The sequence below is a fragment of the Elephas maximus genome, chromosome 24 (genome assembly GCF_024166365.1).
Source record: "Elephas maximus indicus isolate mEleMax1 chromosome 24, mEleMax1 primary haplotype, whole genome shotgun sequence".
Lineage (NCBI taxonomy): Eukaryota > Metazoa > Chordata > Mammalia > Proboscidea > Elephantidae > Elephas > Elephas maximus.
The window spans coordinates 43456785-43478820 of record NC_064842.1 but is presented as its reverse complement, the minus strand read 5'-3'; the positions used below and the strand labels follow the sequence as shown (position 1 = coordinate 43478820).

At 37.6% G+C, this 22036-nt stretch overlaps 1 protein-coding gene across 1 annotated transcript in view; it reads left to right on the top strand.

The window, feature by feature from the left end:
- The window catches only part of ACBD6 (acyl-CoA binding domain containing 6), a 290459-nt gene that overhangs the window by 78519 nt on the left and 189904 nt on the right, over nucleotides 1–22036 (top strand). The window contains exon 4 of the mRNA XM_049868483.1: nucleotides 21141–21223. Coding sequence (XP_049724440.1) covers nucleotides 21141–21223 — 83 coding nt within the window. The remainder of the gene's footprint in view (nucleotides 1–21140; nucleotides 21224–22036) is intronic.

Here is a 22036-nt window from a genome sequence, read left to right as displayed (position 1 = left end):
ACTGCCGGGTCATGAGCCGTCTTCACATAATCATTGCTATGTTTGATCACATTGTTGCAGCCACTGTGTCTATCCATCTTTTGAGGGTCTTCCGATTTTTTAATGGCCCTCTACTTTGCCATGCATAATGTCCTTCTCCAGGGACTGGTACCTCCTGATAACATGTCCAAATTATGTGAGATGAAGCCTCGCCATACTTCTCAGGATCATCCTGGCTGTACTTCTTTCCAGACAAATCCGTTCGTTCTCCAGACAGTCCAAGGTATATTCAGTGTTCTTTGCCAACACCATAATTCAAATGCATCCGTCTTTCTTTGGTCCTTCTTATTTTTTGTCCAGCCCTCGCATGTATATGAGGCAATTGAAAACAGCATGGCTTGAATTAGGTGCACCTTAGTACTTGAGGTGACATCTTTGCTGTTTACCACTTTATAGAGGTCTTTAGCAGCAGATGTGCCCACTGCAATACTTTGTTTGATTTCCTGCCTGTTGCTTCCATGGGTGTTGATTTGTGGATCTGAGTAAAATGAAATCCTTGACAACTTCAACATTTTCTCCATTTATCATGATGTTACCTGTTAGCCCAGCTGTGAGGATCCTTGTTTTCTTTATTTTAAGATGCAACTCATACTGAAGGCTGCAGTCTTTGATCTTCATGAGTAAGTGCTTTGCTTCAAGTTCTCTTCATTGTTAGCACCAAGGCTCTGTCATCTGCATATCACAGGTTGTCAGTGAGCCTTCCTCCAATCCTGATGCTGCATTCCTCTTCAAATAGTCCAGCCTCTTACATAATCTGCTCAACACACAGTTTGAACAAATATGGTGAAAGGACACAAACCTGACACACACTCTTCCGATAGTAAACCATGGAGCGTCCTCCTGGTTTGTTAGAACAACTGCCCCTTGATCTATGTACAGGCTCCATGTGAGCACAATTAAATATACTGACATTTGCATTTTTCGCAATTTCATCCATAATTTGTTGTGATCCACATAGTTGAATGCCGTTCCATAGTCAGTAGAACATAGGTAAACATCTGGTATTCTCTGCTTTCAGCCAAGATCCATCTGACATCAGCATTGATATCTCTTGTTCTACGTCCTCTTCTGAATCTGGCTTGAATTTCCAGCAGTTCCGTGTTGATGTACTGCTGCAACCATTTTTGAATTATCTTCAGCAAAATTTTACTTGCATATGATATTAATGATATTGTTTGATAATTTCCATATTCTGTTGGATTACCTTCCTTTGGAATGGTCACGAATATTGTTCCACTTGTTGAAACATCTCAATTAGTATTGTGTCAATTTCTGAAGACTTGTTTTTTGCCATTGTCTTCAGTGCAGCTTGGACTTCTTTCTTCAGCACCATCAGTTTTTGATCATAGGCTACCCCCTGAAATGGTTGAATGTCAACCAATTCTTTTTGGTATAGTGACTCTGTGTATTCCTTCCATTTTTTTTTTTTTTTGATGCTTCTTGTGTCATTCACTACTTTGCCCATAGAACCCTTCAGTATTGTAAGTCACGGCTTGAAGCTTTTCTTCAGTTCTTTCAGCTCGAGAAATGCTGAGTGTGTTCTTCCCTTTTGGTTTTCTAACTCCAGGTCCTTATACATTTCATTATAATACTTTACTTTGTCTTCTCGAGCCATCCTTTGAAATCTGTGGTTCAGCTCTTTTACTTCATCTTTTCTTCCATTCACTTTGTCTACTCTATGTTCAAGAGCAAGTTTCAGAGTCTCCACTGAGATCCATTTTGTTCTTTTCTTTCTTTCCTCTCTTTAATGACCTTTTGCTTTTTTCGTGTATGATGTCCTTGATGTCATCCCACTACTCTTCTGGTCTTCGGTTATTAATATTCAGTTCATCAAATCTGTTCTTGAGATGGTCTCTAAATTCCAGTGGGTTATACTCAAGGTTGTACTTTGGCTCTCGTGGACTTGATCTAATTTTCTTCACCTTCAACTTGAACTTGCATATGAGCAATTAATGGTCTGTTCCACAGTCAGCCCCTGGCCTCGTTGTGACTGATGATATTGAGCTCTTCCGTGGTTTCTTCCCACAGATGTAGTTGATTTGATTTTTGTGTATTCCATCTGGTTAGGTTCACATGTATAGTTGCCATTTCTGTTGTTGAAAAGTATTTCCAATGAATAAGTTGTTAGTCTTGCAAAATTCTTTCATGAGATCTTTGGCATCATTTCTCTCACCAAGGCTATATCTTCCAAGCACCAATCCTTCTTTCTTTACAACTTTCACATTCTAATCACCAGTAATTATGCATCTTGATTGCATGTTTGATCAATTTCAGACTGTACAAGTTGATAAAAATTTCTAGCTTCTTCATCTTTCACATTAGTGGTTGGTGAGTAAATTTGAATAATAGTCATATTAACTGGTCTTCCTTGTTGTTGTTGTTAGGTGCCGTTGAGTCAGTTCTGACTCATAGCGACCCTAGGCACAACAGAATGAAACACTGCCTGGTCCTGTGCCATCCTTACAATCGCTGTTATTCTTGAGCTCATTGTTGCAGCCACTGTGTCAATCCACCTCGTTGAGGGTCTTCCTCTTTTCCATTGACCCTGTACTCTGCCAAGCATGATGTCTTTCTGCAAGGACTGATCCCTCCTGACAACATGTCCAAAGTACGTAAGACGCAGTCTCACCATCCTTGCTTCCAAGGAGCATTCTGGTACTTCTTCCAAGACAGATTTGTTCGTTCTTCTGGCAGTCCATGGTATATTCAATATTCTTCGTCAACGCCACAATTCAAAGGCATCAACTCTTATTCGGTCTTCCTTATTCATTGTCCAGCATTCACATGCATATGATGCAATTGAAAACACCATGGCTTGGGTCAGGCGCACCTTAGTCTTCAGGGTGACATCTTTGCTCTTCAACACTTTGAAGAGGTCCTTTGCAGCAGATTTACCCAATGCAACGCGTCTTTTGATTTCTTGACTGCTGCTTCCATGGCTGTTGATTGTGGATCCAAGTAAAATGAAATTCTTGACAACTTCAGTCTTTTCTCCATTTATCATGATGTTGCTCATTGGTCCAGTTGTGAGGATTTTTGTTTTCTTTATGTTGAGGTGCAATCCATACTGAAAGCTGTGGTCTTTGATCTTCATCAGTAAGTGCTTCAAGTCCTTTTCACTTTCAGCAAGCAAGGTTGTGTCATCTGCATAACACAGGTTGTTAATGAGTCTTCCTCCAATCTTGATGCCTCGTTCTTCTTCATATAGTCCAGCTTCTCAGATTATTTATTCAGCATACAGATTAAATAGGTAATGGTGAAAGAATACAATATCCTTGTAGGCACATGGATATTATACTATCACTTACAGCATTGTTCTTCAGGGTAGGTCTCAAAATGTTCTTTTTGACGGTGAATGCAATGCCGTTCGTCTTCAATTTGTCATTCCCGGCATAGTAGACCATATGATTGTCCAATTCAGAATGACCAATACCAGTCCAGTTCAGCTCATTAACACCTAGGATATCAATCTTGAAGCATTCCATTTCAATTGTGGCAACTTCCAATTTTCCTAGATTCATTTTGGTACATTCCGTGTTCCAATTATTAATGGATGTTTGCAGCTGTGTCTTCTCATTTTGAGTCATGCCACATCAGCAAATGAAGGTCCAGAAAGCTTTCCTCCATCCAAGTCATTAAGGTCAACTTTACTTTGAGAAGGCAGCTCTTTCCCAGACATGTTTGAGTGCCTTCCAACCTGAGGGACTCATCGTGTAGCACTATACCAGACAGTGTTCCGCTGCTATTCATGAGGTTTTCACTGGCCAATTTTTTTGGAAGTAGGTCGCCAGGTCCTCCTTCCTAGTCTACCTTAGTCTGGAAGCTGGTACCTGTCTACCATGGGTGACCTGGTGGTATTTGAAATACTAGTGGCATAGCTTCTGGCATCACAGCAATATGCAAGCCACCACAGTACAACAAACTGATGGATGAATGATGTCTGTTTTACATATATGTTTTAAATCCTTAAAACAACCACATAAGATAGGTTCTATTATTGTTTTTATCTTTATAGAATGAACAAACTAAGGCAGACAGGCTAATTTGCCCAGATCCTTACTACTAAACAAAGAAACAAACCAATAAAGCACAATTTGGAAAAAAAAAAAAAAAAACGTAGCTCATGGAAGCAAAACACTCCGTCCTTGCATATATTAGCCTGGTTATCTTTGGAATAGTTACTATTTCAGATGGAAATGGAAATTTCGCAAGGTTTTCAGCCTTGACCCTGAAACTGAGTAAGGTAGAATCTGAATCAAGTGGTAAAGATTCAGCTGATAACTTATCCATTCCCCTTTGAGTGAACGTGCATTTCAGTGTCTCAAATAATATAGTCTGAGGCAATATAAAAATTGGCAAATTTTATCCTCTTGGCTGCCAAATTGGAGTATATTTCTGTAACTGCTGATGTAACATAAAAATGAGTTAATAGGGGCCTGGATAAAGTGGGAGAAAAAGGTAAAACAAAATTCAAATTCGCAAGAAAGACCAGACTTACTGCTCTCACAGAGACTCGAGGAACACCCAAGACTTTGGCCCCAGACACCGTTCTAACTCAGAACTGAAGCCACTCCTGAAGTTACCTTTCAGCCAAAAATTAGGCAGGCCTAAATAATAACACTCGTGAGGAATGTGCTTTTTAGATTAATCAAATATACGGGTTCAAATAGTCAACATCTGCCCCAAAACAAAGATTAGAAAAAGAAAGGGACAGGAAAACTGGACAAATGGAAACGAAGAACCCCGGGTGGAGATGGGGAGAATGCTGACACATTACGGGAATTGCAACCAGCGTCTCAAAACAATATGTGTATAAATTTCTGAATGAGAAATAAATTCGGTCTGTGAACTTTCACCTGAAGCACAATAATAATAATAATAATGGATTTTGAGTACAGAGAAATGGAATAAACTTCTTAAGACTCTATGAGAGACATTTCACTGGAGTAGAAATCAAGAGGATATAATAGCCAGATTTTACGCCCTCTAAAAAAAAAAAAAAAAGTTTATTTTTTTTATTTTTTATTATAGACGAAGTAAATGGAGAGGAAAATAATGCATCTTTGGCATTTTTATTCTGAATTCAGTCTGATAATGGCAGGTTATTTTTAAAATACTCTTTCTGCCCAAGATGTAGTCTCTCCTCACCATCCAAAAAAACGTTGTTACCAACATTCTAAAGCATTTGTGCATTTGCTTCAGAAAGAGGAATTAATCCCTGGAAGAAGAACTATTTTTAGACTCCACCATAAAGAGCTATGGCAAGCTGTGGCTACTAACCAAATGGTAGGCAGTTCGAATCCACCAGCTACTCCTTGGAAATCCTACAGGGCAGTTCTACTCTGTCCTATAGGTTTGCTATGATTGGAATGGATGGCAACGGGCTTTTTTTTTTTTATAATCAAATTATAGAGTCAGTGTTTTCTCCCTAAATATTTTAATAAAAATTATATTATGATTTATGCACAAAGGTACTTAAATCTTTGTTTATGAAGGAAAAAATGAAAATACACTAAATGTACAGCTGTCAGATAATTGTTAACTAGGTATGTTACTCTATGAAATGGCATGCTGGCTTTAAAGATAATATTTGTAAGACTTCTACTTCTGGGGATGCTGGAGTAATGGACCAGCCAAAAAAAACCAAACCCATTGCCATCGAGTCAATTCCAACTCATAGCGACCCTATAGGCCGGAATAGAGCTGCCCCACAGGGCTTCCAAGGAGTGGCTGGTGGATTTGAACTGCTGACCTTTTGGTTAGCAGCTGAGTTTGTACCAGATTTACCTTTTTGTCTAAAACAGCAAGAAAATTAGACAAAGTCGGTGAAACCATGATTTTTGAACATTGGACTACAAATGATTAAAGACTGTGAGAGAAGGGAAACAAACCAGCTGAACCTTAAAAGTGCCTTAGCTTTACTGCCTGGAAGCAGTTTCCAGGCCATAGTGCAGGGAAGGAAAACCCAAAAGAGCCTCAATCTCACTAGGTTGAGGAGATAGATTTCGGATTTTGGGGAGACCCAGGCAACTAGAATTTGTAGTGCAGAATACCAGAGAACACATTGCTGCATAGAGAGAGTTCCAGAAATCTGTAGAGTGGCCCCTTTGGCTAAATACTAATCTGTGTATGTGTGAGAGGAAACTAACTGAGGCTGGGTAAAGAAACGAGAAAACAGTAGGCCAAACAATGCCTGGAGCTGACATAGCACTGAGAATAGTTTGTATTCCTCCCAGTGAGAGTATAAATATAAAATATGGGTCATAAGATAGAGTCCTCAGAAAAGTTTTATTTTAGTTTGTTTTTATTAGCAACTGTCCAGTTGGCCCCCAACTCATGGCAACCCCATGTACAATTGGATCAGACCATTGTGATCCATTGGGCTTTCATTGTCTGATTTTTTGGAAGTAGATTGCCAGGCCTTCGGTCTGTCTTCATCTGGAAGCTCCCTTGAAACCTGTTCAGCATCATAGCAACATGCAGGCTGTCACAGACAGATGGGTGGTAACTGTGCTTGAAGTATATTGGCTGGGAATCAAACCCAGGTCTCCTGCTTGGAAGGCGAGAATTTTACCAATGAATCATCACTGCCCCAAGCTTTAGTAAAAACCCATTGCTGTTGAGTCGATTCTGACTCATAGCGACCCTATAGGTTACAGTGGAATTGCCCCATAGGGTTTCCAAGGAGCACCTGGTGAATTTGAACTGCCAACTTTTTGGTTATCAGCTGTAGCTCTTAACTGCTATGCCACCAGGGTTTCCAAGTTTTAGTAATAGGGCTAAATTAAGTCCCAGATTAAAGGGTGCTTTGCTGTTGCCCTTGCCCTAACAAAGCTTAAAAATTAGCTTCAAAATAATCGATTTTTTTTTTCTAAGTAACTTAACCCCTGCTAAAACAAAGCCCAACGTAATTTAAAGGAACACAACAAAATTCAGCACCCAAGAATGTAAAATTTACCATGTCTGGTTTCCAATAAAAATTTTTCAAGCACGCAAAGTATTAAGAAAATGTGACCCAACCAGGAGAAATGTAGTCAATAAAAGGATACCCAGTAATGAGATGATGATATAGTAGGCAAGGACATGAAAACAGGTATCTTAAATGTATTATCTACGTATTCAAGAAAGTAGAACATGACACGAGCTTGATGAGGTGTCAAAGAAGATAAAAGAGCCAAATGGAAGTTCTTGAGATGGAAAAATATCTCTGAGGTGAAAAATAAACTAGATAAGCTTAACAGCAGATTAGAGACTGCACAAAGAAGGATCAGTGAACTTGACAGAGCAAGTGCAACTATGAAGATGAAGCACAGAAACAAAAAAAGAAAACTAAGAAAAAATTAACAGTGCCTCAGTGACCCATAGGAAATCTCAAGTGGCAGATCATACCTGTAATTAGAGTTCCAAAAAAAAAAAAAGTATGGTAGAAGTTAAAAAATATTAAATACCAAAATTTTTCAAATATGGTGAAAACTCCAAACCAGGGTTTCTCAACCTTTGTGCTATTGACATTTTGGGCCAGTAATTCTTTGTTGTGGAGTGCTGTTCTGTGCATGATAGGATATTTAGCAGTATCTCTGGCTTCTACTCACTTGATCCCAATAGCATCCTTCAGTTGTGACATCAAACAATGGCTGCAAACATTGCCAAATTTTCTCATATTTAAATGGGGCAAAAAAATGTTCCCAGTTAAAAATCGCTGTTATAAACTCATAGGTCCAAGAAACTCAATGAACTCCAAGCAGAAGAAATGTTTTTTTTTTTTTAAAAAAAGCCATGTCAAATTACTTTATAATCAGAATGTTGAAAACTAGTGAAAAAGAGGGAATCTCAAAAGCAGCCAGACAAGAAGGATGTGATACATACAGAGGGACAAAGATAATAATAGCAGACTTTTTTCAGAAACTATGTAAGAAGGCAATAGGATGACATCCTTTAAGCTCCAAAAGGAAAAAGCCCACTTAAGACAACTTTCAAAAAATGAAGGCAAAATTTCCTCAATATGATAAAGGATGTTTATAAAAGACCCACAAGTAACATCACATTAAATGGCGAAAGACTGAAAATTTTCCTCCTAAGGTCAGGAACAGCACAATGAGGCCCTCTTTCCCAGTGTACTGGAAGTTCTAACGAGAGTGATTAGGCAAGAAAAAGAAAAGGCATCCAAATTGAAAAGGAAGAAGTAAAGCCGTCTCTATTTGCAGGTGAATGATCTTATATAAAAAATCCTAAATTATCCCAAAAAACCTAGTACAGCTAATAAATTTAGAGTTGCAGGTTATGAGATTAACACACGATAATCAGTTGTGTTCGTATATACCAACAATCTGAAAAGGAAATTAAAACAATTCCTTTTACAATAGTATCCAAAAGAATAAAGTACCTAGAAATAAATTTAATCAAGGAGGTGAAAGACTTGTACATTAAAAACTACAAACCATTGTTGAAAGAAATTAAAAATCTAAATAAGTGGAAAGACATTCCATGTTTATGGATTGAAAAACTTATGTTGTTACAAGGTCAGTACTACCCAAAGTGTTGATAGAAATTTGGCAGTGGACATTGGTCCTGGCTGCACAACATGACTGATGTAATTGATGTCACTAAATTGTACATGTGAGAAACATTAAATGGGCAAATGGTGTGTTATATATATTTCAACAACAATAATAATACTAAAAATACTACCCAATGTGATCTACACATCGAATGCAATTCCTATCAAAATTCCAATAACCCTTTTAGCAGAAATGGAAAAGCCTATTCTCAAATTTGTATGGCATTACTAGGAACGCCTATATATATATATATCCCACTGCCGTCAAGTCGGTTCCCACTCATAGTGACGCTACACAACAGAGTAGAACTGCCCTATAGGGTTTCCAAGGCTGTGATCTTTACATAAGCAGACTGCCACATCTTTCTCCCACGGAGCAGCTGGTGGGTTCGAACCGCTGCTCTTTTGGTTAGTATCCGAACATTTTAACCACTGTGCCACCAGGGCTCATATGTATATCGCCTAGAAAAAGCATATATATATATATGAAGGAAGTTGGACAGCTCCCACTTTCACATTTCTAAATCAACTACAAAGCCATGATTGTTGCTAGGTGTTGTTGAATCAATTCCAACTCATAGCAACCCTTTGTGCAGCAGAACGAAACACCACCCAGTTCTGTGCCATCCTCAGAATCGTTGCTGTGTGTGAGTCCATTTTTGCAGCCACTGTATCAGTCCATCTCGTTGAGGGTCATCCTCTTTTTCACTGACCCTCTGCTTTACCAACCATGATGTCCTTCTTCAGGGACTGGTCCCTCTTGATAACATGTCCAAAGTACGGGAGACGAAGTGTCACCATCCTCACTTCTAAGGAGCATTCTGGCTGTACTTCTCCTGAGACAGATTGGTTTGTTCTTCTGGCAGTCCTTGGTATATTCAGTATTCTTCACCAACACCATAATTCAGCTGCATCCGTTCTTCTTCAGTGTTCCTTATTCATTGTCCAGCTTTTGCATGCATATAAGGTGACTGAAAATACCATGGCTTGGGTCAGGCACACCTTTAGTCCTCAAAGTGACATCTTTGCTTTTTAACATTTTAAAGAGATCTTTGGCCACAGATTTGCCCAGTGCAGTACGTCATTTGATTTCTTGACTGCTGCTTCCGTGGGCAGTGATTCTAGATACAAGTAAAATGAAATCCTTGACAACTTAAGTATTTTCTTTGTTTATCATGATATTGTGTATTGTTCCAGTTGTGAGAATTTTTTGTTTTCTTTATGCTGAGGTGTAATCCATAGTGAAGACTGTAGTCTTTGATCTTCATCAGTAAGTGCTCCAAGTCCTGTTAATTTTCAGCTAGCAAGGTTGTGTCATCTGCATGTTGCAGGTTAATGAGTCTTCCTCCAATCCTGATGCCCTGTTCTTCTTCATATAGTCCAGTTTCTCGGCTTATGTGCACAGCATAGAGATTGAATAAGTATGGTGAAAGTATACAACCCTGACGTACACCTTTCCTGATTTTAAACCATGCAGTATCCCCTCGTTCTGTTCAAACAACAACCTCTTGATCTATGTACAGAAGCACAAGTGATCTGGAATTCTCATTCTTCATAATGTTATTCATAATTTGATATGATCCACACAGTCCAGTGCTTTTGCGTAGTCAATAAAACACAGACAGACATCTTTCTGGTATTCTTTGCTTTCAGCCCAAACCTTCCTGGCATCAGCAGTGATATCTGTTGTTCCATGTCCTCTTCTGAAACTGGCTTGAATTTCCAGCAGTTCCCTGTTGACGTACTGCTGCAACCATTTTTGAATTATTTTCAGTGTAATTTTACTGGCATGTGATTTGTCTGTCAGGTTGTGTTACGATGGTGGCTTGCATGTTGCTGTGATTCTGGAAGCTATGCCATGGTATTGAAATACGAAATTCCAGCACGGTCACCCACAGTGGACGGGTTTTGGTGGAGCTTCCAGACTAAGACAGATTGTGAAGAAGTACCTGGGGATCTACTTTTGAAAAAATTGGCCAGTGAAAACCTTATGAATAAGAGTGGAACACTGTCTGATATAGTGCTGGAAGATGAGCCCCTCACGTTGTAAGGCACTAGGAACACGATTGGGAAAGTCGTATTTGACTCCTCAAAGTAGAGTCAACCTCAGTGACATGGATGAAGTAGAAATTTCGGAACCTTCATTTGCTGATGTGGCATGACTCAAAATAAGTAGAAACAGCTACAAACATCCATTAATAATTGGAATGTGGAATGTACAAAGTATTAATCAAGGAAAATTGGAAGTGTCCGAAATGAAATGGAATGCATGAAGTTCAATATCCTAGTGAGCTGAAATGTACTGATGTTAGCCATTTTGAATTGGACAATCATATGGTCTACTGTGCCAGGAATGACAAATTGAAGAGAAATGGTGTAATATCCATATGCCTACTACAAAGCTACGGTAATCAAAATACTGTGGTATTGGCATGAGGATAAACATATAGACCAGTGGAATAGAATTCAGAATCCAGAAATGAACCTTGAAATGTACGATCAATTGATTTTCAACAAAGGTACCAAGGTCATTCAATGGGGAAAAAATAGTATCTTTAACAAATGCTGGTAGGAGAACTAGATATCGATATGCAAGAGAATAAAGTTTTCTTCTCCCTCATGCCGTATACAAAAATTTTCTCAAAATGGATCAACCACCTATGTATAAGAGCTAAAAGTTTTAAAGTCTTAGAAGAAAGCATAGCAGTAAATGCTAATGACCCTGGATTTGGCCATGGATTGTTAGAAATAACGTCAAAAACACAAGCAGCAGAAAAAATTATAAATAAATTGGACTAATCAAAATTAAGAACATTTCTGCATCAAAGGACACCATCAAGAAAGTGAAAACCTATGCCACAGAGAGGGAGAAAATATTTGTAAATCATATATATGATGTGTCTAGTATCCAGAATATATAGGAGCTCTTACAACTCACTAATAAAAACAAAAAATAAAATTTTTAAGCGGACGAAAGACTTGCATAGATACAGGAATGACTTATAATCACATGAAAAGTTGCTGAACAACATTAGTGATTAATTAAATGTAAATGAGATAGCACTTCTCGTCCACTAACCAAAATCCACTTCTATCAAGGCAATTCTGACTCACAGCGACTTATAGGACAGAGTAGACGTGCCCCATAGGGTTTCCAAGGCTATAAATCTTTGCGGAAGCAGACTGCCACATCTTTCTCCTGCAGAGCAGCTGGTAGGTTTGAACCACCAACCTTTTGGTTAGCAACTGAATGCTTTAACCACTGCACCACCAGGGTGCCTTTCTCACCCAGTAGAATGACAGATAATAATAGTGTTGATGAAGATATAGAGGAATTGGAACCATCATACATTGCTGGTGGAAATGTAAAATGCTTCAGCCACCGTGGAAACCATTTGACAGTTCCTGAGAATTGAGAACAAGTACTCAGTCTAATTCTTATACACATATATTTATAGCAGTACTATTCACAGTAACCCAAAGGTACAAACAATCGAAATGCCAATCAGCAGATGAATAAATGAAGTGTAGCATATGCGCACAATAGAATATTACTCGGCCATAAAAAGGGAAGTACTGATACATGCCACAACATGGACAAAACTCAAAAATATTATGCTAAGTGAAAAAGGCTAGAAACAAAAGGTCACATATGAACCCATTTATATGAAATATAAGGTACCTTTACTTCTCATAAAGTAGTATAATGTTATTTGTAAGTGGCCTTTGATTAGTTGTAAATATATATTGCAAAGTCTAGGGCAGCCACTAAAAAAAAAAATTTTTTTAGGATGTGTAACTGATAGAAGTCCTTGGGTAGTGCAGATGGTTTATGCTCAGCTACTAACCTAAAGGTTGGTAGTTTAAACCCACCCAGTGGCACCTCAGAAGAAAGGCCTTGTGATCTGCTTCCATAGAGATTATATCCAAGAAAACCCTATGGAGCAATTCTACTCTGTAATACATGGGATCACCATCAGTCAGAATCAACTTAAAGGTAATGAGTTTATAATTGAAAGACTAAGAGAAGAGAGAAATTGAATCATAAAATACTCAGTTAAAACCAGAGAAGGAAGAAAAAGAGGGGGAGATTTAAAAAAGAAGCAGCAAGTGCAACAAATAGAAAACAGTTGCAAATATGGTAGATATTCATCCAGCTATATCAATAATTACTTTAAAATGTGAATGTTCTAAATACATCGATTAAAACACAAAGATTGTCAGAGTAAATTTAAAAAAAGATTCTACTATATGGTGTCTGCAAGAAGCTACTTTGAAATAAAGACACAGGTTACATTTAAAGAGAAAGATACATCATGTTTACAATAATCAAAAGAAACTGGGGTAGCTATTTTAATCTTAGATGAAGCAGACTTCTGAGCAAGGATATCTATCAGAGATAAAGAGAGGCATTTCATAATGATAAAGGCGTCAGTTCTCCAAGAAGAAGTAACAGTCCTTAATGGGTATGCGCTGAACTACAGAGCATCAAAGTATGTGAGGCAAAAACTGATAGAGCTGCAAGGAGAAATAGACGAATCCACTATGATAGTTGGAGACTTCAACACTGATAAATCCGTTAGTCAGGAAATCAGCAAGAATATGGTTGAAATGAACAGCACCATCAATCACCTAGATCAAACTGGCATTCATAGATATTTCATCTGACAACAGCAGAATACACATTCTCAAGCCCATGTGTAACATTCACCAAGAATAGACCATATCCGTGGCAATTCACCAAGATAACAAACACACCTTAGCAAATTTAAAAGTCTAGGTATCATGCAGTGCGTGCTCAGACCATCAAACTCATTGCTGTTGCGCCGACTCATAGTGACCCTATAGGACAGAGTAGAACCTGCCTCATAGGGTTTCCAAGGAGTAGCCAGTGGATTCGAACAGCTGACCTTTTGGTTAGCAGCCAAGCTCTTAACCACTCTGCCACCAGGGCTCCTCTCAGGCAATAGTGGAATTAAACTAGAAATCAATAACAAAAAGATATACGGAAAGTCCCAAAATATTTGGAGATTAAAAAACACACTTTTATTTTTTTTAATTATACTTTAGATGAAGGTTTGCAGAGCAAACTAGCTTCTCATTAAACAGTTAATACAGATATTATTTTGTGACATTGGTTGCCAACCCCATGACACGTCAACACCCTCTAATTCTTGACCTTAGGTTCCACATAACCAGCTTTCCTGTCCCCTCCTACCTTCTTGTCCTTGCCCCTGGACTGGTGTGCCCATTTAGTCTCATTTTATTTTATGGACCTGTCTAACTTTTGGCTAAAGGGTGAACCTCAGGAGTGACTTCATTACTGAGCTAAAAGAGTATCTGGGGACCATACTCTCAGGGTTCTCCAGTCTCTGTCAGACCAGTAAGTCTTTTTAGTTAGAATTTTGTTCTACGTTTTCCTCCAGCTCTGCCTGGGACCCTCTGTTGTGATCCCTGTCAGAGCAGTCTGTGGTGGTAGCCAGGCACCATCTAGTTGTGCTAGACTCAGTCTGGTGGGGGCTTAAACAACACACTTTTAAAAAATACATGGTCAAAGAAGAATTCTCAAGAGAAATTAAAAAAATTTTTGAACTAAATGTAAATGAAAATATTATCAAAATTTTTGAGATGCAGCAAAAGCAATGCTTACTGGGATATTTATAGTATTGAATATATATGCTAGGAAAGAAGAAAGATCTAAAATCAATTACGTAAGCTTTTACCTTCCACCTTAGGAAACTTGAAAAAGAAGAGCAATATAAATCTGAAGTGATCAGAAGAAAAATAATAATAAAACATTAGATCAGAAATCAGTGGAATTGAAAACAGGAAAGCAATAGAGAAAATCAATAAAACGAGAAGCTGGTTATTAAAAAAAGGTCAGTGAAATTGATAAACCTTTGGCAAGGCTAACCGAGGAAAAAATGAGAGAGAAGACACAAATTACTAATATCAGAAATGAAAGAGGGACAATCACTACTGGCTCCATGGACATTAAAAGGATAATAACAGAATATTACAAAGAGCTCTACAAATTTGATAACTTAGAAAAAAGGACCAATTCCTTCAAAGACACAAAATACCAAAACTTATGCAAAAAGAAATAGATAATCTGAATAGGCTTATATCTATTAAAGTAATTTAGTCAATAATTAATACTTTCCAAAAAAAACACCAGCCCCAGATGGTTTTACTAAACATTTAAGGAAGAAACAATACCAGTTCTCTGCATTTTCCTCCAGAAAGTAGAAGCAGAAGGAACACTTCCTAACTTGTTCTATGAGGGCAGCATTATCCTAATACCAAAGCCAGATAAAAACATTACAAAAAAGGAAAACTACAGACTAACATTTTTCATGAGCTTAGATACAAAAGTTATCAACAAAATATTAACTAACTGGGGCAGGGATCACAATAGACGGTCCCATACAGAGTGGGAAGAAAATGTAGAACAAAATCCAAATTCACACACACACACACACACACACACACACACACACACACACACACACACACACACACACACACACACACACACACACACACACACACACACACACACACACACACACACACACACACACACACACACACACACACACACACACACACACACACACACACACACACACACACACACACACACACACACACACACACACACACACCAGGCTTCTGGTCTGACGGACTGGAGAAACCCTGAGATTATGGCTCCCCAGAGGCCCTTTTAACTCAGTACTGAAGTCACTTCTGAGGTTCACTCTTCAGCCAAAGATTAGACAGGTTTATAGGGCCAACAATAACACACATGAGGAATGTGCTTCATAGTTCAATCATGTATATGAGACTAAATGGACACACCAGCCCAAAAGGAAAGACAAGAAGGCAGCAAGGAAAAGGAAAACTGGATGAATGGAAACAGGAAATGCGGGGTAGAGAAGGGGAGAGTGTTGAGGCATCATGGGGTTGCCAACCAGTGTCACAAAACAATTTGTGTATTAACTCTTGAATGAGAAACTTATTTGCTATGTGAACTTTCACCTAAATCACAATAAAAAAGTAATAATTAACTGGCTAACACCAAATGAAGGTGAAGTGTACACAGCGTGACAAAGGTAAATGATGTAACTAAAATACGCAAGAAAAAAGGGCCTGTTGGTAAATGCTATGGCACTTATAATTTTGAAACAACTAAAAAACTATATGTGGGGGTATATATGTATGTGGGTATGTATGCATATGGGTATACATATAGGTGTATATATATATATATGTGCATCTATGTGACTGTATGCACATACATTCATAAAAAAAAATACCATAAAACACATAGAGGGCACAGTTACAGGTACTTCTTAGACATAACCAGACTTCTCACAGGATTGGATTTCTGGGTTTGAAGGATTAAGACCATAGTCTTGTGGGACGTTTCACTCAATTGGCATAATACCATTCTTAAAGTTATGTTCTACATACTAGTTTGGTGAGTAGTGTCTGGGGTCTTAAAAGCTTGTGAGTGGCCATCTAAGATAAAACTATTGGTCACAACTCATCCAGAGCAAAAGTGAAAGAAGGAAACCAAAGACTCAAAGAAGAAACTAGTCAGCAGGACAAATAGTTTGCAAGAACCACAGCCTTTTCTACCCTGAGACCAGAATAACTAAGATGTGCCCAGCTACCACTACCAGCTGTTCTGATCAGAGCCACAACAGATGGACCCTGATAGAATGGGAGAAAAGTGTGGAATAGAACCTCAGGCTCCTAAAAACAAAACAAAAACCAGACCTACTAGGCTGGTTAAGACTAGAGGACTCCTGAGACTATTGCCCTGAGATACTCTTCAAACCTTGAGCCAAAACTGACCCCTGAAGTCCCCTTGTAGTTAAATAACAGATTGGCTCACAAAATAATAAATATCGCCTGTAAGTGCTCCTTTAAAAATTCACCTATTTGAGACCAGACGGTCAACAATTACTTTAAAACAAAGATGAGAATGTAAGGGGGCTGAGAAACTAGATCAGTGGAAGTGGAATAACCAGAGCAGAAATGAGAAAGTTGATGCATTGTAAAGAATGTAACCAATGTCACTGAACAACTTGTATAGAAATTATCATTAAACTGCTGCGTAAGCCTTTACTGAAAACACAATATTATTTTAAAAAATATTAACAAATCGAATCTGACAACAGTGCATAAAAAGAATTATATACCATGAACAAGTAGGATTTATTCATGATATGCAGGGTTAGTTCAGAATTTTAAAATCAATTAATGTAACCCATCACAACAGGCTAAAGAAGAAAAATTGCATGATCATATCAGTAGCATTTGACAAAGTCCAAAGTCAATTCATAGTAAAAACTCTCAGCAAGCTAGTAACAGAGGGGAACTTCCTTAGCTTGATAAAGAACATCTTCAATAAAACCTACAGCTAACATCATACTGATTTGTGAGAAACTAGGTGCTTTGTCCCTTATATCAGTAAAAAGGCAATGATGTACCCTCTCATCACACTTACTCAACATTCTACTGGAAGTCCTAGCGATTGCACAAGATAATAAAAGGAAATATTTTATCTTTATATTCATGTTTAATATTAATGATACCTAATAATAAAGGAACTGAAAATAAAGTCAATTCCTTTCCAATATGCCAGCAATGAACACTTAAAATTTGAAATAGAAAGTACAGCCTCATTTATATTAGTTCCCAAAAGATGAAATTAACAAAATATGGACAGCATCTATATGAGAAAAACGATAAAACTCATGAAAAAATCAAAGAACATGTAAATAAGCAAAGAAATATTGCATATTCCTGGATATCCGTTGCCATAGAGTCAATTCCGACTCATAGCAACCATATAGAACAGAGTAGAACTGCCCCATAGGGTCTCCAAGATGTAGCTGGTGGATTTGAACTGCTGACCTTTTGGTTAGCAGCTGGACTCTTAACCATTGCGCCACCAGGGCTCCATATTCATGGATAGGAAGACTCAATATTGTTAAGATGTCAGTTTTTCCCATCTTTGTCTCTAGATTCAGCACAGTCCCAATCAAAATCCCACCAAGTTATTTTATGAATATTCACAAACCAATTCCAGAGTTTATATGGAAAAGCAAAAGACCTAGAATAGCCAACACAATCCTGAAGAACAGAGTTGGGAGGACTGACAGTACCTGATTTCAAGACTTAGTATAGAGCTACAGTAATCAAGAGAGCGGGGTATTGGTGAAAGAATAGAAAAGTAGATCGATGGAACAAAATAGAAAACCCAGTCATGGACTCACACAAATATAGTCAACTGACCTTTGGCAAAGGAGCAAAGGCAATCGTACCCAACAATGAGAAAACAACCCAATTACCAATGCCCAAAGGACCTGAATAGACCAAAGAAGATACACAGTTGACAAAGACTTGGAGGAACTTTAAATGCATATTGCTAAGTGAAAGAAGCCAGTCTATATGATTCAACTATATGCCATTCTGGAAAAGGCAAGCAATAGACTCAGTAAAAATTTCAGCAGCTTCCAGGGTTTTGGGGGAAGGAAAGAGGGTTGAATATTTAGAGCACTGGAGATTCTTTGTTGTGTGCCATCAAGCTGGTTTTGACTCGTAGTGACCCTGTGTGACAGAGTAGAACTGCCTCATAGGGTTTCTAGGCTGTAATCTTTACAGGAGCAGATCACCAGGTCTTTTCTCCCGTGGAGCTGCTGTTGGATTTGAACCACCGACTTTTTGGTTAGCAGCCAAGCACTTAACCATTGTACCACCACTGAGAAGAAATCCATTGTACCATTACCTCATCCTGTGAGGCCTGAAGACATTGAATAACCATGGGCAGTGGTTCTTAGGCAGATGCTCCAGAGAATTTATGGGCAATATTATTTTCATTGGATTGTCTTGGAGCTCTATTAGGATAAAAATAATCATTTAGGTCTTACAGATGTCAAGAAAGTATAGGTAGTAAACTTATGCAATATCGTCCCTACAAAACCTGTTCAAAGGCGCCCTGGTGGTATACCACTGTAGTGGGGATTCTTAGGGTAGTGAAATTATTCTTTATGATTTTGCAATGGTAGATACAAGACATGCATTTGTCAAAACCCATTGAACTGTACAACACAAAGAGTGAATCTTAATGTAAACTGTGGACTTTAACAATACTGTATAAGTATTGGCTTATCGCTTGTACTAAATATACCACACCATTGCAAGATGTTAACAATAGGGGAAACTATGTGCAGGGAGCAGGACTGTATGGGAACTCTGTACTATCTGCTCAATTTTTTGTAAACCCAAACTGGCTTTTAAAAATATTGATTAAAAAAAGTAAAGTTTATTTTGTAAAAAGAACTACAGTGGTTATATTAATATCAGACTAGGCAGATTTCGGAACAAGGATAAACAAGAATATTTCATGGTAAAGGAGTCAGTTCATCTGGAGGATATAATAATCCTAAATGTGTATGCACCAAAGTGCATGAAACAAAACCTGATTGAACTTAAGGAAAAACAGACAAGTCTACAATTATAGTTGGAGCTGTCATTATTTCTTAGTAATTGATAGAACAAGTGAATAGAAAAATAGAAGATAGGAGACTTGAGCATTACAATCAAGCAACTTGATCTAGTTTATGTCTATAAAGGACTGTACCCAACCACACCAGAATACACATTCTTTTCAAGTGCCCAGGGAACGTGGACCAAGAGAGACCATGTTCTGGATCACAAAATGTCTCATTTAAAAGCATTGAAATCACAAAAATATTTTTTGTGGCTACAACATGATCAAACTAGAAATCACTAACAGAGACTGAAAATTCTCAAAGAAGATATTTCAAGAGAAATTAGGAAGTATTTTGAAGTGAACACAAATGAAAACACATTGCAAAACTTTCAGAGTGTACCTAGGTGGTGTGAATGGTTTGTGTTCAACTGCTAACCGAAAAGGTTGGCAGTTTGAACCTGCCCAGCAATGCCACAGAAGAAAAAGGTCTGGCAATCTACTTCTGTTACGATTACAACCAAGAAAACCATGTGGAGCAGTTGTGCTCTGTAACACATGGGATCATCATGAGTTGGAATCGACTCGACAACAGCTAACAGAGGGAAATTCGTAATAAATAAAGACTTTTTCTTATTGATTGATTTCTTGAATTTGAAATCAGCTTTGCATTCTTCAGATAAATTCTGCTTGGTCATAATGTATTATTATTTTTTATATATGTATACTGCTTATAGATTTAATTTGAGGAGCCCTGGTGGCACAATGGTTAAACACTCGACTGCTAACCAAAAGGTTGGTCGTTTGCACCCATCCAGAGGCTCTGCAGGAGAAAGACCTGGTGATCTGCTTCCATAAAAATTACAACCTGGGAAACTGTCTGCACTGTCACAGGGGGTCGATACGAGTCGGAGATAGACTGGATGGCACTTAGTAACAGCAACAGATTTACTTTGCTATAAAAGAACGCAATTTTTTTTTGAAATAACAATAAAACATAACTGCTTCTTTAAAGTACAGAAACAACACGTGAAGATTGCCTACACTTTTTGAAGTGAAATTAGTCTTTCTACAGTAAAATTAAACAAAATAATTTAATTTTTATTCTAAAACAGTATTTTATGCTGAGTCGGAATTTTTACTTTTGCAGGGTGTCCTGGTCTAAAAACTGCCAACGTTGCAGGAGGTGTGAGCTTTTGCAGAGGTTGCAGTTTGATCCTTTCAGACAGTAATAATAATCTAAGTTCACTGCTTCCACGTTATGCGTTTTGGAAGAATTTTATTTCTATATTAATCCTACTCTTTTGCTTTTTGAGAACATGGGGCAAGGCCTGTTGGATCTTTTATTTTGGAATGTTTTCTTTACAGTTTACCTCCTTTTTCTTTTTTGAGCATACACCTCTCTCTGTTTTTCTTTTTCTCCCCCCCCACCCCTTCCTTTTTATCGAAAAATATTTTCTTCATTTTTATCTGTGGTTTCATTTTAAGTTTTACTGCAGTTTTGTTTATTTCTTATTTAAGAACTTTAATTTTGTTACTCTAGATACGATTTTTCTGATCAAATTTATGCATGGTATTTGTACTTCATATTTCGTTTTCATTATTCAAATCCAGCATCTACATTTTCCACATTGAACATAGATAACATTTTACAGTCACCTATGGGAATTCCTTTACGTGACTGCAGAAGGCAGTACTGGAATGACCTTACATTACCAGTTGGTAATTATTCCACTAAGATGATGACCTGAAAGTATTACTAGCTTTCCGATACCATCTTAAAATTGTTAGTAGGGCCTTGGAGAAATTGTTGGGGGTAAAATCCTCAGTTGTTAGGTGCTGTTGACTCTATTCTAACTTGTAGTGACCCCAACCTCCAACCTTTTGGTTAGCAGCTGAGTGCTTAACTGCTATGCCACCTGGGCTCCTTAAAAGCCTCAGTATTCCTTAGCAGAGTAATATTTTTGTAACTGGTTTAAATTGACACTACTTTAAACCACATGTTTTTCTCTAACCCTTCTTTTATTTTTCCCACAGACACCAGTGAAGAAAGGAAAAGAGGCAAATACAGGGTTTGGTGGGCCAGTTGTTAGTTCACTTTATCATGAAGAAATCATCAGGTAATTTCTCTTCTGGTCGTTGATAATTTGTTGTTGTTAGCTGCCATAGAGTCAGCCCCCAACTTGTGATATATACATATGTGTGTGTGTGTTTTAATGCTGAAATATTCAACTTGTGAAGTATTTTTTTTTTAACATGAAACTGATTTGGCAGTATCTCTGGTAGGATAATAAATGGCAGGAAAGAATTTTTTAGGTACATAATCTATAAAATCAATGAGTATTTGAATTAGTGCCAGGTAGTAACTGTTCCCCACATAAGTAGTTGGCAGAGTAGGATTTTGTGTCTCAAACAATCTAAAGCAATAGATTTTTGTTATTGTTACTAATTTTTTCTCAAAAGACTATTTTTTCTTTTAAAGATTTTATTTTTCATTTTTTATTTACTCTGGCTACAAATTAAGTCATTTTGTATTGTTTATCAAAGCTCTTCCATTGTATATACTATGTATAAAATTTCTTGAATACCCTTTTTCTTTCAGCACTGTTTGTAAATCAGAAAAAAGGATCTTATGATGCTTTAAAGAGCCATATGATACATTTTTCTAAGATTGTGACTTTACAAACAAAAACAGGAAAAAAGAATCTGATGCTCTTACTCTTTTTGAGTTATCTGAACTTTTCTTACTTATTAACATGAAATAAATGTGCTCTCATTTTCAGGTGGAAAACTGGGTTCACCTAAATTTATTGAAGGAAAGTATATATCTTTATAGAATTAAGAGGAAATTATACCAAAAATTTATGCCTTGCTCTTGCAGAAAAGAGCTTGCTGACATTTTCTACTATATAAAGAAGTAGTGATATGAACTC